The sequence below is a fragment of the Sorghum bicolor genome, chromosome 8 (assembly GCF_000003195.3).
Source record: "Sorghum bicolor cultivar BTx623 chromosome 8, Sorghum_bicolor_NCBIv3, whole genome shotgun sequence".
Classification (NCBI taxonomy): Eukaryota; Viridiplantae; Streptophyta; class Magnoliopsida; order Poales; family Poaceae; genus Sorghum; species Sorghum bicolor.
In genome coordinates, this window is record NC_012877.2 from 52132980 (window position 1) to 52150480 (window position 17501).

At 45.5% G+C, this 17501-nt stretch overlaps 1 protein-coding gene across 1 annotated transcript; it reads left to right on the forward strand.

Annotated features, from left to right (window-relative positions):
- LOC8067219 lies at positions 462-3754 on the forward strand. The gene has a single exon (XM_002442190.2). The coding sequence runs from the start codon at positions 1059-1061 to the stop codon at positions 3588-3590; it is 2532 nt and encodes an 843-aa protein (XP_002442235.1). The 5' UTR covers positions 462-1058; the 3' UTR covers positions 3591-3754.

Consider the following 17501-nt stretch of genomic DNA (forward strand, 5'->3'; position numbering starts at 1 on the left):
TGGGCGCCACTTTCCTTGCTGGAGGCGTTGTCTTGTCCTTCATGAGGATCTTTTTAGGTGAAAACCCAGCTCCAATTCTCTCGTGGGGCGATGATGACATCTGCGGGCGTCATTTTTCTGGTTGGAGACGTCGCTCTTGGAAGATCCCTTGGGTTGTCGGCTTTGGTGCCGGCAACGAGATGGTGGCTCCCTTGCGTACACACCAGGTGCTTCGTGATATAACATCCGGTGTCTTCAATGGTAGTCGGTGTTTGACTAGCATAAATTCTAGAAATTGTAGCTTTCAGCGACCGAGGGAGTAGCAAGCAAGACAGAACAATAATGTAGGTAGCACGATCTTCGATCGCTTTAATACGCTACTAATCATATAGACGAAAAACTATACCAAATTCTCAAGGACATTCTTCCGTGAACTCTGAAGAGACCGAGCTCTACAGTATATCAATAATTAATAAGCCCGGTATAATAAGATGATTATATGCCTGTCAACGATCCGTAATTAGATACTGCACGTACGTGTACTCCACAGTCCACACACCAAAGAACCCAAATAGACCCTAATGGACATAATCCTAGTACGTATATGTTGCTCAGCTAATTACGCCACCTCCGGCCGGGCTCCGGCTCCGGCACCGGCAGCAAATCTGCATATCTTGCGTCAGTCGTGCATGCTCCCGCGTCGCCTCCAAATCAATGCATCCACCTTGCCCTTGCGTCCACCCCACCGCATCCTCCCTGTCCCGCCCGCCAGCCTGCGCGTTCCATCCACAACGCCGGCCGGGCGCTCGATCTCGAACGGCCGCCCCATTCATCTCTCTTGCCTTCCGGACAACCTCGTCTTCCGCGCTCACGCAACCGCCCCTTGATCCACACACCCATGGCGACATCACGCCGCCACGCGCATACACTAGAGTGGCCGCGCGCGTATATATGCACCGCCACTGACGCATCCCTATCATTGCATCTCCATCCACCGCTCGGATCAACCTTTTCCCGCGAAATAAACAGACAGACATTCAAAAGCTCCAACCTTGAAAGTCTCCGATCGGTAGACCAATATGGAGGTCTCCGACCGGTCAGTGCGGCTGACCATCGAGGCGCAGCCGAGCGACCCGCCAGTGGGCACCCCGGGGTTCATGGCGGCGGCGACGCCGTTCGAGCCGCAGCTCTCGGACTCGCCGCCACCACCGCTCCCGAGCGTGCACGCGGCCGACTACAACGACAGCAACAACAACGAGGCGGCGGCGGCGGGGCCGGAGCGCCGGCTCACGCTGCTGGCGCTGCGGCTCGCCGTGCTGGAGAAGGCGGCCAGCGGGCTGGGCGCGCTGGGCTTCATCTGGGCCACCGTCGTGCTCCTCGGCGGCTTCGCCATCACGCTGGAGCGCGTCGACTTCTGGTGCGTCACCGTCATCCTCCTCGTCGAGGGCGCGCGCATCTTCAGCCGGAGCCACGAGCTGGAGTGGCAGCACCAGGCCACGTGGTCGCTCTCGCTCGCCGCCGCGGGGAGGTCCAGCGTCCGACTCGTCGCGCGGTCCTTCCGCTTCGTCTTCCGCTTCCGCAACGCCGGCAAGGCGGCGGCGTCCTCCAGCAGCAGCTCGCCTCGGAGCGGATGCGGATGGGGCTGGCCCTGGATGACCTGGAGCTGGAGCTTCCTGTCGGGCCACGTCGGCCGGCTCTTCTACTGGCTGCAGCTCGCCTCCGCGACGGCGTGCGTCGCGCTCTCCGGCGTGCGGCTCGCCAGGCAGGACTTTGGGGACGCCGTCGACGCGCGGACGAACCGGCGCTCCGCGCTCGACATCTTCTACGGCCTGGCGCTGGCCGAGGCGCTCCTGTTCCTCGCCGAGAAGGCGGCGTGGGAGTGGGAGGTCAGCCACGGCCGCCTGCTGGAGCGCGTCGCCGCCGAGTGCCGCCTCGCGGGCGCGCCGGGGCTCCTCGCCATCCGCCGCTTCTTCTACGACGCCTACTCGCGGTGCGTCGAGGGGAGCATCTTCGACGGCCTCCGCATGGACCTCGTCTCCTTCGCCGAGGAGCTCATCGTCGGGGGGTCCCACGACGAGCAGCGCATCGGCGTGGGCATCCTCGTCAACGTGGCCACCGCCAGCACGCGGCTCGGTGACGCCGCGCTGCGCCGCGTCGGCACGTCCCCCGCCGTCGTGGAGCGGCTCGTCGAGATGCTCAGCTGGACGAGCCCCGCCGAGCGCGGCGCCAGGGCGTCCGCCGCGCTCGTCGTGTCCAAGCTCGCCAGCAAGAAGCGCAACGCGCTCCGCGTCGCGGGGGTGCCCGGCGCCATCGAGTCCGTGTCGTCGCTGCTCTACGCCGCCGACGAGGAGTGCAACCTCCTCGGCCTCCTCATCATCAAGAAGCTCGCGCGCGACCACGACAACTGCAGCAAGATCGGCAACGCCCGCGGCCTGCTCGACAAGATCATCGACTTCTCCGCCATCGGTGCTGTCGCCGGCACGTCGCCGCCCACCACCGCCACCGCCACGTTCGTCATGGCCGCCGCGCGCGCCAAGGCCGTGCAGCGGTCGCTGCAGGTGATCAAGATGCTCGCCGAGACCACGGGAAGCACCGGGAAGCAGCTCAGGCGGGAGGTGGCGGAGATCGTGTTCACGGTGAGCAACATCCGCGCCGTGCTCCGGCACGCGCCCGCCGCCCACGTCGGCCTGCGGCGGCTCGGCGCCGAGGTGCTGACACGCCTCGCCATGGACGCGGACGCGCGCGAGCGGATCGGCGGCACGGGCGGGGTGGTCGCGCTCCTGCTCGACATGTTCCTCCGGCCCGGGGGAGGCTCCTCCGACGAGGACGCCGACGCCGCGCGAGTCGAGGCCGGCGAGGCGCTCGCCATGCTGGCCCTCGAGAGCCCGCGCAACTGCGAGCGCATCCTCAGAGGCGGTGGCGGCAGCTCGAGCTTGGCCACCACATCCACCACCACCACCGTGGACAGTCTTGTCGACGCGCTCGGGGACGCGGCCATCGGCGTCGAGGCGGGCAGGATCCTGACGAACCTCTGCGCGTACACCGGCGGGAGCAGCGAGTGGTTCCCGCAGCTCCGGCGCGCGACGCGCGGCGCGGCCACGGTGCTCCGGGACGTGGCCGCCACCGTGAACGAGTCAAAGCCGCTGGAGGTGTCGCTGGGGTTGGCGGCGCAGCTGGTGAGGCTGATGGGCCCGCACGAGCTGGCGCACCACCTCGTCAGCGCCGGGGTCACCGAGGCAGACCTGGTCAGCCGGCTGGTCAGCGTGCTGGCGACGTACGCCTGCCCTTCGATCAAGGCGCCGCGGATCCGGAGGTTCACGGTGGAGCTCGTCGTCGCGCTGCTGAGGACGCCGCCGGCGAGGGAGAGGTGGCTGATCGCCGAGGCGATGGCCGCGGCGGGGATGGGCGCGGAGCTGCGGCGCGTGGCGGAGACGACGTCGGAGCTGGAGTGCTTCCACGTGTTCTCCGGCAGCGCGGGGGTGAGCAGGCACGCCGTCGGGCTCGCCGCGCTCGTCGACACGGCGCTGGAGCTCATGGGCACCACCGTCGCCGGAGCCGATCGAGCCCCACGTGTGAGTGTGACAACGACTGACAAGTGTGCGTGTGTGTGACTTGTGTGTTGCTGTTGCGTACGGGCAAGAAGCTGAGGAACTTGTTGAGTGTGTACAGGGATTCTTTGGATAAATTTCATGTGCATAAAGAGGACTATTTCATTCGTTGGTTCTTTTGCATGTAATTACGTGACTAATGACTAGTAGGTTAATAATGGATTCCTGAATCCCTGACTCTTGTTCCTGCTTATCCTTGGGTGGTGCAAGTGTCATGATTCTTTTGCGTTAATTCTGTTGTGCGTGGACATGAAGCTGAAACGGGTGGAGACTCGCAGAGTTTGCAAGACGTGCAAGGAACAGAAAGGGATGAACTAAGATTCAGATGACATGCATGGCAGGATGGATTATATTATTAAATTTAAGCATAATTAATCACTTTTTAAAGAAGGGGGAAGGGGATTTGGTGCCGCAGGCGCACCGTGCACACCACTTCTGTGTTGTGAGATATCTGAGATTTTTTTTCTACTTTTGTGTTGCTACTTTGCTAGGTTAGTTAAAAATTGGAACTAGATTTCGCTGTGCTGTTTGATCATTGAACTCAGAACTGCGAATCTTGCTGTCAAAAATTTGTGCCATATGCCAAAGATCTTCACTTCTTTTTATGGGTGTGTTTAGTTCTATCCAAAATGCTAAAATTTTCAGGATCCAAAATATATGAAGCCGCTCTTTTAGGTATTTTTGGGGCTCTTGAGGCCAAAATGGAGAATGCAAAATAGCAACCATTTACCAAAAATTTTGGATGGTGTTTAGTTCTACTCTGCACAATGGTGGTGCCACACTAAATTATGAACGTTCACCCATAACAAATCAAACGATCAATTTCAGACATATTTTATTTGGAAAAAAAATCCCACCTCTTTAGCTTTTTGGCAACCGGTTAGCAAAGCCAACCGCGCATGCACAACGCTTCTTCGGCACAGCGACTCCATATTCATGCGCGCTTTTTAAGGATAGCTGATGTCATAGAAAAAATATTTATTTTAAAATACTATAAGTTCTGAACGGTGTATCTTTTTTTAATCTCGTCTGCACTTTGTGTTCTAGGCGATGAGACGAACAAAACTAGACTCTACTTGCACATGTTTCCAAGATTTATTTTTTCTGCTAGTATATTAATTTACATCATATAACTTATACCATGAAATATAACTTATACGAAAAACTTAGAATCTTAAGAGTTATAAAACACCTTTTATGTATAAAAAGTTATTAAACACAAAGAAATGAATTAACTAACTTATGCCAAAACTGCAAACACAAAAGTCATTAACAGACAAATGAATGAACCAAATTCTAGAAACACAAAAATTCAACTTATGTAAAGTTAGACATATAAGTTATATATAAAACTTATAAGTTATACAACTTGACGAATGGCTTAGATGTAAAGTTATGTGTATAAGTTATATTCAAAACATAAATGTACAGATTAGTATCACAACATATTAGTAGAAATATGCTAAGTTATATGTTATAAGTTATTCTTATAAGTTATAGCATATAGATTATATGTTATTCTATGATACACATAAATTACTAATAAAATAAAATTCTTCGAAACATATGTAAGTGGGATCTTTGTTCGTCTCCTCGCATAGAACACAGTGATGCAGACGAAAATAAAAATAGATACACTATTCAGAAGTTATAACATTTTGAAATAAATGTTTTGCTTTTTTCAACCTGACATCAACGCTGACGTCAACACAGAGGAGGGAGTTAAGCTCTATCGTTCATTGTTGGATCGTTTGCTCGGAATAAATACGTTGAACGACCGTAGAAGTGGATTTGGGAGAATGGTGAGCCAAAACTCAAAAAATTTTAGCCCAAATGAAAAACTAAAACAGGCCCTATGTCGTGGTATGAACTCAGAAATGTCATCATATGTTGTCCATTGTGTCGATTTCTTACATGCCAATTTCAGTGCTAAAATATTGTTGTCCTCCTGTATTCATGATGATATACTTTCTATGGTGCTACTAAAATATCCAACAGGCACCTATAACCCATTGGGTGACCCAAGAGTGTGGGTGGTCATTTTGTTGTCTTCAAAGCCATGTGTGGCGAGGGTTTTTTGCAGGTGGCCCTTTTCTTTGTTGTCTTTACAGTGCAATTTTGAAACTTCGACAAGCAGTAGACGTCTTAAACAAGAAGACGACTGTTTTGGTGTTTGATGTACTCTTATGTTTTAGAGGTTATTTTATGTCTTTTTGTTCACTAGCCTTTGTTTTCTTTCAAGGTATAAATGATGTGAACACTCTTTTGAGTGTTTTTATAAAAAAAAGTTAAGCTTATGCTACATAAACATTCCAATAATTTTAAACAAATATTAAAGATCAGTGCATGGCAAGGGAAGGGACGCTGGAATCTATATAGTCTCATCTTACTTCAGAGAAACTCCAACATACTACTTAAATACACTATCTATCCTATATTTGAATAGCGAAGGATAAAAACACATTCCAATAGGCCGCCTATCAAATTACTTAAATTTATTGGCTCAACAAATTTTCTCTCTCTCATTACCTACTTTTGTTGGGTCAGCAGGTGACTATATATTTCTATGTTTGATGGTTTCTCTGTTAGATTAATTATGAGTTAGACCCATTTAGATTTAATAAATCAATAAACTTTATAGTGTGTAATTATGGACAATATGAGTTGTACCGGATTGGAATTCCAAGAGTTCTTTACTTGACTTATATGGTAGGGGTTATTCCACTTAAATTGAGAAGTTAAGAAAAAGACAAAGACGTGGCATGGCAGGTAGCGAGCGGGCGAGGCGTGGTGTCACTAGTACATGGAAGGGCTTTAGCCTCGGGCCGTAAGGGCCTTTAGTCCCGGCTACAGAACCGGGGCTAAGGTTTCGGGACTAAATGTCCCACCTTTAGTCCCGGTTCCGCGGACCGGGACTAAAGGTCCACCTTTAGTCCCGGTTGGTAACAGCAACCGGGACTAAAAGGTGTGCCAGGGTGTACCACCTGGCCTCCACTTTTAGTCCCGGTTGTGGCTACCAACCGGGACTAAAGACTTTTTTCTTTTTTTTTCTTTTCATTTGGTTTTCCATTTAGGTTTTACAATTATATTATTGTTATTTTCGAATGCGTATTGTTTGCTGGTAGTTTATGGAACGCGCACCTATAATTTATATAATTTAAAGCATTACATATAAATATACTAGAAAACACTATATATATTATATGTATCTATAGGTCCATAATATAAGATTTACACATATGCTTCACGGACAAAGTATTTACAACACAATTTATCTCCGCCACTCAAGCATCGTACAAATGATCATCGTGATTTGGTTGCATTGGCTCCTGAGGGTTGAAGTAGCACTCGCCGCCGGGATTCAGGACTTGGTTGTTAAGAAATCCTACGATTGTCTCCTGAATTCCTTTTAGGCGCACCGCATCCAACACCTTCTCCTTCAGCCACATCTCTTTTAATAGACATTAAAGAAAAAAGTTAGAGGTATGAATAGGATTTATTAAATAGCAACAAATAAATAAAATAAACTTATTATATATACATGTTACATACTTTTAGGTGCTCAAGATTAGTTCTTTTGGCATAGACCGTCATAAACTCGCACACATAGTAGCCACACAAATTGTTACCCGGTGTCTGCCATAGAACCCACTGAAGTAAGATGGGCTTTGAAAGTGCTGCATTCAACTCTGGACGGTGTTTCTGCACGAACCCAGCCCAAACCCTAGCAATAAAACGATCATTATTAATTATCTATTACCGAGTTAAAAGAGCAGAATTTAATATATAGAGATCGGAGTTACCCTTGGATAATATCTATCATTTCTTGGTAATCGTCCTGTGGTTTTCTCAACGAGTCATAGATTACCAATTGACAATGCCAGAGATTAATGACAATTAGTATCCAATAAAAGCTGCATTTGTGTGTATGTAGGCAAAATTAGTATATATCTTCATACTGATCTGATTAATTAGTTAAATAGAATGTACACACGATAACGACACGTACTTAAAGTTGTAGGGAAAGAGTATATATCTTTTATCTTTTTGGTTGATCAAGAACCTCCGTAGATTTCTCTCCGTTTGAGTTCTCCATAAGACATACGAGGTCTTCTGGTCTTTGAATACAATATTTGGATCCACAAATCCAATCTCCTTGTCATTTCTAACTCTGAGGTCCCTCATCATTTGAAGCAACTCATTAGAGATTTGTCAATAGCGTCCATGTGGCATAGTTGGTGTAGCTCATTAAATTGAACATAAATAATATCATCACCACAGAAGTAATGATAGTTTCTAATTCGGACACAAAGATTGTCATCTGCTTTTCTAACACACGCTGCCATGTACCATTTGTTTAGCATGTACATTTGTGTTCCAAGTTTGCGGAGGGCCGCAGGGTTGTATAGACTCTTGCCATATGTATATTCCTTCTGCCAATGATCAATTTCTGGAGCACTTTTAATTGGTGCCCCAGCTATCATTTGGGCTAAGCTAATACCAGTTTCCGCAAAAAAAATTCCAAGCTCATCAAATTTTAAATCTGTCGGTATCTGCTGATCTAGCACGTCAATGTTTGAACCATATTCATTTCCAATTACTAGCGGGGGCACCGATTGCTTTGATTGTTTCCCGAGCTGTGCTACACCCTTGCGTGCTCTTTTCTCTTTCTTCTTCTCTTCTTCTATGGATTTCCTTAAAGTGCGATCATAGTCCGATAAAGATGATGATTTTTTCTGAGCTTCACGCCTCTTTTTTTGTTGAGCCTCAACCCTTTGTCGTAGATGTTCTGGTCGTAGTAAGAGGTATGGTTTCTTAGGGTTTCGCTTGGCTTCTCTTTCAGTCTTAAGTTTCTTGAAGAAACTATCCACATCTGATTTTACTGAAGCATTTAGTTCTACATCAGTCATCTCATAGGCTAGCTTCTTAGGAATGATAGCTTGTTTCTTTTCGGAGGCTTTCTTTTTTGGCGGTGGGGCGGCCGACACATTTGATTGTGTGGCCGGCCTCTTCTTTCGTGCTGGAGCCACGTGTGGAGGCGATGGGGCGGCCGGTGGCGGTGTTGGAGACCGAGGAGGCGGCGTTGGAGCCCTAGGTGGTGGTGTTGGAGCCCGAGGTGGCGGTGTTGGAGCCTGAGGTGGTGGTGTTGGAGCCCTAGGTGGTAGCGTTGGAGGAAGGTTGTAGATACATAGTGTAACAAGCCAAGTGCTATGACTACTGCTCTGCTCACCAAAAGGATTCATACCGTCCGTACTTAAAGCGAACCTTAAGTTTCTTGCGTCTTTTGTAAACTCTAGAAATTCCCTGACCCATCAGCAGAGTGTCTCAACATGTTGTCTACTTTACGGTCTTCTTTGTGCCACCGCAACAATTTTGCATGGTCCTTATTTCTAAAAAGACGTTTCAGACGTGGTATTATAGGAGCATACCACATAACCTTTGCAGGGATTTTTTTTTCTCGGACGTTCTTTCCCCTCAACATCGCCAGGGTCATCTCGCCTGATCTTATACCGTGATGCTTTACATACGGGGCATTCATCTAAATTCTCGTAGTCCTTGCCATGGTATAGGATGCAGTCGTTAGGACATGCATGTATCTTCTTGATTTCTAATCCCAAAGGACAGACGATCTGTTTTGCTTTGTACGTAGTAGTGGACAGTTCATTAGGCTTCGGCAGCATCTTTTTTTGGATCTTCAGTAATTGCCCAAATGCCTTATCGGATACACCTTCCATTTTAACAACTCCAGTGTTGTACCCAGTTTTTTTGCCCATCCTGGGCAGATGGGTATAGTAATTTCTTATGATCTTCTAACATGTGGTCAAACTTTGTCTTATTTTTTTCACTTTCGCAATCTTTCTGTGCATCACGAATGACATCACCAAGAGCATCATCTTCAACAGGTGCGCCTTCTGCACCTGTCTCATCTTCAGCTTCTCCCATTGTTGTATCACCGAAGTCACCGTATTAAGCAATAATGTCGTCAGGCTTCAACTGTTCTTCTTCACCTTCTTCCATCATTATCCCGTTTTCTCCATGCTTGGTCCAACAAATATAGTTTGACATAAAACCCGACTTCAACAAATGTGAGTGCATATTTCTAGAGCTAGAATATTCCTTCAAATTCTGACACAAGGCGCATGGGCAACATATGAATCCATCCCGCTTGTTTTCCTCGGCCACTCTTAAGAAATAATGCACACCATCAATGAATTCTTTAGAGCGGCGATCGGCATTGTACATCCAATGACGTGTCATTGTCTGCATTGCAACGTAAAGTATTATAAGTTTCTAATTTTTTATACAGGAAAATTAAAGTAACAAATAACCTAAAATTCTCTATTTCTAATTTTTCTAAACAAGCTAAATTTAAAAAAGCACAAAAGTTCTCTATTTTTCTAACTAATCATGAAATGTGGTATGCATACTAGTTACAATTAACTAATTAACCTTGTCATAAATTGCAAATTAAAGGATTATAAGTTTCTAATTTTTAATAGAGAAATTAAAGTAACAAAAAACCTAAAATTCTCTATTTCTAATTTCTCTAAACAAGCAAAATTAAAAAAGCATGAAAATTCTCTATTTTTCTAAATAATCTTGAAATGTGGTATGCATACTAGTTATAATTAACTAATTAAATCTGTCAAAAATTGCAAATTAAAGTATTATATGTTTTTAATTTTTTCCTAAACTAATTGAAATAAAAAACATAGTATCACTATTTCTGTAAAAAAATGTGTCAATGTTGAGAAGGCGATGAAGCTAACCTCTTAAAAAAACCATAAAATAAAAAATAGCATACATAACACTAGGAAATGACATATGCCGCTGCTAAATGTTGAGAAGATGAAGCTAGTGACCTCTTAACAAGTCGATGATGGCGTAGAAATGATGAAATAAATCAATAGCCGGAGATGAGAGCAAGAACAAGCAACTCCAAATGAAGAACACAGCAAAAGAGTGAAGATCAATGGGCTCGGCCAGGGGAAGAAGAAGAGTTCAAATATGGGGAAGGACATTTAGTCCTGGTTCCATTTAAAAACCGGGTCTAAAGTCCAACATTAGTCCCGACCGGTGAGACGGACCGGGACAATAGCTTTTAATCCCGGTTGGTGTTACCAACCGGGACTAAAGGCTGGGCTTCTCGGTTCGTGAGACCAACCGGGACTAAATTTCCCTTCTGCCGATCTCTGACACCATAGCCGTTGGGCAGGGGACTTTTAGTCCCGATTGGTCTCACCAACCGGGACTAAATATGTTTTTGTCCCGGACGCTGATTGGGCTGAGATTATTGTTCATTTTGGGCAAGTGACCAAAAGCCTGTTCTGTAGTAGTGTGTGGTTGTGGTAATTTTAGCACCCACTGACCCACTAACTGCGGGAGTTTCAACTCAATACTGCATGAGTTTCAACTTCGACTTAAACCCTTCAGATGTCCATTTCCTTTCCTCTCCAACCACAAGGATAAATAGGAGACTCTAATCTCTTCGGTAGAACGAGAACAACTCAGAACATACTTTTGCAGCAAAGAACAAATTCCCATCTCATAACTTCGCGCGCACGGAGGAGCGAGAGGGCAGGTGCCTCTGAAGCCATTGACGTTCGAGACCTTGCGCGCACGGAGGAGCGAGAGGGCTGGTGCCTCCGAAGCCCTTGCTATTCGAGACCTTGCACGAGGGATCGATAATTAGATTTTTTGGGAGCGTCTACGCGATTGCCCAAACCGCCACCGCTGTTTGTGGTCGTCTTCAAGCGCCGTCATCGTCTTCCTCATGCAGGCGTGGGTGGATTTCTCCTTTCTGGTGGAGAGATCATCTTTATCCTTTACATCATGGAAATTGGACAAGGATCGGAATTCTCTGAGCGCAAGAGAGGGTATGATCTGTTCATCTTCCTATTGTGTTTCGTCTTCCAGATTGTACTTGTTTCATTAGTACATCCATACTATTTCACGTTCTGCCCTGACTATATTTCATATATTCAATCATGTCATTTTTGTTTATATCTTATGTTTGTTTCTGCTATAAGATATATGCTTTGTCTGCTTGTTTCATTTGTTCAGTCAAGTCATTTCGTATGTGTTGCCTATATGTTTCAGTAGTTATGATTCGTCGTTTCACATGTTGTCTCATGTTTATCGTTGTTTTGAGATATATACCTTGCCTTATTGTTATGTTTTATATATTATGCTTTCATGCTTTTAATAATAACATGCTTCATATGTTAATTGATCACATGTTCTATATTGCTATGGATATGTGTGATATCATGATTTCTATGATTAATAATCTTTTATTTGTCATTATCATAAAGTTAATTTATGTAATTAAAATGATAAGGAAATTGCCTATTTATCTAACATTCCAAAAATCTAATTATAGGCATTTTCTGTCACAGGTTTTGCTGTTGTGTTGAAACTTGATCCTTTTGATGGTAAAAAAACTTCTTGATTTGGAAAGCTAAGATAAAATTATGGCTAACTACTATGTCATGTTATCTTGCCACTGACGGTAAGCCTGCGAACTTGTCTCCTGAGGATGAGGCTAAGTTTAAGGTTGATGACAACCTCTTTCGAGGTGCAGTGATTAGCGCACTTGACACAAAGTTCCAGAAAAGCTATATAATTCTCCCTACAGGGAAAGAGTTGTGGATGCACTTATTGAAAAGTTTAGAGTTACTGTTGCTGGTAGCGAGCTGTATCTCATAGAGCAGTTGTATGACTACAAGATGGTTGAGAAACAAATCTGTAGTGAAATAGGCTCATAAGTTTTAGTCACTAGCTAAGTAACTTGAACTTTTTCCTTGTCCTTCGCCTGACAAGTTTGTGGCTAGCGGTATAATTGCTAAGTTACCACCTTCTTGGAAGGACTTTGCCACCTCCCTTAAACACAAGATACAAGAGTTCAATGTAGAAGAGCTCATTGGTAGTCTTAATGTTGAGGAGAGGGTTAGAGCAAAGGACATTAGGAAAGGTGTTGAGACATCTACTACTAATGTGGTGTAGAGAAATTTCACAAGTTCAACAAGAAGAAAAACCAGAACAAGCAAGAGAATACACCTAAGCCCATTCAAACAACACAGTTTAAAAATAACAACAACATCATCATCATCAAGGGAAAGAATGCCCTGATCACAAGTTCACACAAGATAAGAAATCAACTAATGTTGTGACTACTGAGACTCAAGATGGAACATCTAGGTATGGTAATTCTTTACCATTTGTTCTTTCAGTTTGTAATTCACCTGAGTGGTGGATGGATAGTGGTGCAAACATTCATGTGTGTGCTGATGCGTGCTCATGTTCTTGGTGTTGGTACGGCCATTCTAAAGTTTACTTCGGGGAAGACAGTGCCATTGAAGAGTGTTGGTATAAATTAACTGCACTCCATTTAAATAGATTTAAGTAGGATTATCCGCAAGTGCACAGATATCATACCAGTGTCACATTTTACCCGGAGGTTTTAAATATCATATCCACATGGAACAGTTCTAATGATGATAAAGTATATAGACTTAACCCTACAATTAGTCTAGATCATATCAAGAAAAATAAAATAGCTAATGCACTCTAGTTTCGATTCCGGTAAACTTTGTATAATATCGTCTTATCGGGCAAGTAACCTAATAGGAGAAGAAACAGAGTAATCTTCTACGGCACTTCTGGGGGGCGCCTATCAATCCTATCAACACGAAGTAGACTACAGAGGAATCAACTCAGCTGTCAACTACACGAACTACCACTGTCCGGCTGATCAGGGGACATTCACAAGTAAAACAAGCCTAGGCACCACGCCTACACTACGAAATACTACTTCAACCAAGTAATGACCAAGATCAAAGCACTCAATATGAGTGGTGAACCAATGAACGAATAAGAACAAGTTGCTTACTTAAATCAGAAGGGTAAGTACAAAAGTACCTCAAAACGCAGCTCCGGGCGAGGGAACTGGATCCAGACGAATACAGCCACGAAGAAGCACCGATAGGCCGGAACTCCTCCAGAATCTCTACTCCTCTACTCAATCTCTCTAATCTCTAAACAAGACTAGATCTAGAAGAACTAGTCTCTCCAAATTGCTACATCTAGATGAAGTAGATCTAGATGAACTAGAACTAGATCAACTAGAGGGACCATAACCCTAATTATGTAGAGAATATGAAGCATCGGGGTGTAGAATGCCTCTTGGGGGAGCCTTGGGCGTCATTATATAGGCCGAGGTGGAGTAGGGGGCAAGGAACCGCCACGTCAGCGATCCACGTCTTCATCTTGTGTGCATCGTCAGATCAAACCGACTTAAAATCGACAGAGGGATACTTTGCTTGCCTTCCAAGGAGGCGTGGGAGGAAGACTTCAGAAGGCAGTGGGCATTGGGCGAAGTAGGGCGCTGATCGACCCCAGGGTGGGGTCGGCCGGCCCCACCTTCTCTCCTCTGTGGCTCTCATTGCTTCGGGTGTGTTCTAGACCATTCCTCAGTCTTCTCGTGATGTTTTCCAGTGTGGATGAGTTTCGTGGTAAATATGCACTAGAATACCTCTTTTCAGCTCTTTGTGAAATAAACCCTGGAAAATACAGAATATGCAAAACTCTTGGAAATTGTCAGATTAAACCCTAGACTAATGTATTTTCATGTGTTCCCTTGTGTCTAAAGTTCTAATAAATATTGACGTTATTGACCGTCAACAAAGAGCATGCAACATGCATCCTCTATAAAGAAGAATCTTGTTAGTGCATCTATGTTATGTAGAGATGGCTACAAAGTTGTTCTTGAGTCATGTATGTTGATACTATCATGGAGTCAAGAGATGCTATATTTTTTGAGAATGAGTTTCCCATGAAAAATATACCTAGTAAAACAAGTCATGAGACTATAATTCCCCATAAGCAAGAAATGGTTATTCCTATAGATCATGTTGAGGATTCTCACATGCACATCCCTAAGGAGGATGACACTATAGTCACTCGAAAGAGCAAGAGATAGAGGATTGCAAAATCTTTTGGTGATGACTTTATAGTGGACACACCAACCACCATTAGAGAGGCATATTCCTCTCCTAATGCTAACTTATGGAAGAAAGCAGTAAGGGGTGAGGTGGATTATATTATGTCTAATGGAACTTGGGAGGTCATTGACTGTCCTTATGGTTGTCAATCTATAGGGTGCAAGTGGATCTTCAAGAAAAAGCTTAGGCCTGATGGTACAATTGAGATGTACAAGGCAAGGCTTGTGGCCAAACGATATACCCAAAAGGAGGGTGAAGATTTCTTTGACACCTAATCACCAGTGACTTGATTGACTACAATTCGCACATTAATAACTGTGGTAGCCTCTTATGGTCTTATCATTCATCAGATGGATGTTAAGACAACTTTTCTTAATGGAGAGTTGGATGATGAGATTTATATGGATCAGCTAGAATGATTCACTACGAATGGTCAAGAGAACAAGGTGTGCAGGTTGTTAAAATAATTGTATAACCTAAAACAAGAACCTAAGCAATGGCATAAAAAGTTTGATAATACCCTCACTACTGCTGGTTTTGTTGTGAATGAAGCTGACACGTGTGTATATTATCGATATGGTGGGGGTGAGGCTACTATGTTGTGCCTTTATGTTGATGACATATTGATCTTTGGATCAAACCTCAATGTGATTGAGGAAGTAAAGAAACTTCTATCAAGTAATTTTGATATGAAAGATTTGGGAGAAGCTGATGTCATTCTAAACATCAAGCTTATCAGAGAAGGTGATGGTGGGGTAACTTTGTTACAATCCATTATGTGGAAAATGTATTGAGTCGCTTTGGTTTTAGTGACTGTGATCCTGCTCCTACACCATATGACCCTAGCATGTTATTGAAGAAAAGTCGAAGAATTGCAAGGGATCAATTGACGTACTCCCAGATCATTGGTTCACTTATGTATCTTGCGAGTGCAACAAGGTCTAACATCTCATATGCTATGTGCAACCTAAGTCGGTTTGTTTCAAAACCAAGGGATGATCACTAGGATGCTCTTGAGAGAGTGTTGCGCTATCTAAAAGGTACTATAACATATGGTATTAATTACACTAGAAACACAAGAGTGCTAAAAGGCTATTGTGATGCCAACTGGATTTCTGATGCTGAATAGCTTTATGCCAGGAGCCGATATGTGTTCTTGCTTGGAGGTGGCGTTGTTTCCTAAAAGTCTTGCAAGCAGACTATCATAACAAATGTATGATGAAATTTTGGCATTATCATAATATTATAGATTATTATAAGAAAAGGAAATGCGATCCATGCGTAGTATATTTGCCAAATATAAGCTATATTATGAAATATTGTGGATTGCAAAAGGCTGATTAAATAGTGCAAGGTTTGATTAATCCAAGTTGGTTTAACCGTATATAACTCATGAATGGCCTATCAAGTACTTTCCTGTGGGCACATGCCTATGATTAGCTTTTAAAGAAAATTAGTGTGTTGCTAATCAAGCTCACTACCCAGTATATACGTGTACAAACACGCAATTCCTACGGCGTAAGGATTTCATCCGGTTTGCCCCAACGTGAAAGAATGGGTACGTGAAGATTAATTGGACTGATTAGCACCGGCCATTAGCGGCTACTAATCTCAAATGTAGGCCGTGAAAAGAGACTTATGCATGGCCCATGCAAGCACGCACGTGGGTATGTGTATGTTAGCTTCTTTTCTCGGAAGCCAACAAGTCCACACATACGTATATATAGATATATCTCTTAAGTCGGCCTTATATACATATACGTACGTAAAATATAACGTGTGACACGGCACGTGTTGTACTTAGGACGAGGACGATACTTTAGAAGCTCTTCTATATACGGGCGGCAATACTGCAGCCCGTGGTACTCTCATCAGTGCTCAGCGCAGATAACCATCAATCTGCTAGAAAGCTCACACGTATACGGTTGGGGCCACTGGTCAGCTAGCACGGTAAAATACATGGGACGTGCATCTTCAAGTTTGCGAGTTGCCCAGGCTACGAAGAGATAAGCTCCACCGATCAAATTCAAAAGCCTAAAATACCCAGCTGGCCTGCGCTTGCCGCTCGGAGCAGGAAGTTAATCCAAAATTTGAAATGCAGTGCGGCTACGCGTGCGTCCGGGCGTTTCGCCCGCTCGCCAACAGATCAATGGCGGCGCCTCCACTCGTCACCGTCTTAGCCTGCTACCCTAGCATTGGCCTATAAAAGGAGGCCAACTCTCTCTTCTCAGGGAGGGCTTTTCCATCCATCGGTAACACACCGCCGCCCTGTTACACACGCACACACACCACACCGCTGCCGCCAGGCTGCACGCACGCCGCCGCCTAGCGCACACACATACACGCATCTCGAGCAAGGTTGACGACTTTGTCTCCGGCAAGCCGAACATCTACAGCTTCGTCTCCGGCAAGCCGAACATCTACAGCTTCGTCTCCGGCGAACTCGTCTACATCGTCTTTGGCGAGCCGATCCGCACCACCGGCGTCACCATGGCTGCCCACTTCGAAGGTGAGGTTCTTTATATGTTTTGATTATTTTGTCTCATATATCTGTGCATGGTTGTGGCATAGATTGTGCATACGTCCACGGCCGGCCACTGAGTCCTGATGACGACGCCGGAACGACGGCGGCGCCTGCAACTATCTCGACAAGGCGACCATATGCAAAGATCGGGCAGGCATTTTCGGTGCCGGTGGCGATGTCTACGCCCGGCAAATCCACAACGGCGGCGCGACGCGTTGGGAAAAGCATACGTGCAGTGGCTCGGCAATCTACGACGACTGCGGCAGTTCGGCACAAACGGCAGCCCAGCGAACGTGCAATTTTGACACTTGGCGTACATGCAAATCCCTGTTTTGATGTACATACGACGGCTCGGCAACACGGCGTATCCACGGGCAGCCTGAAAGG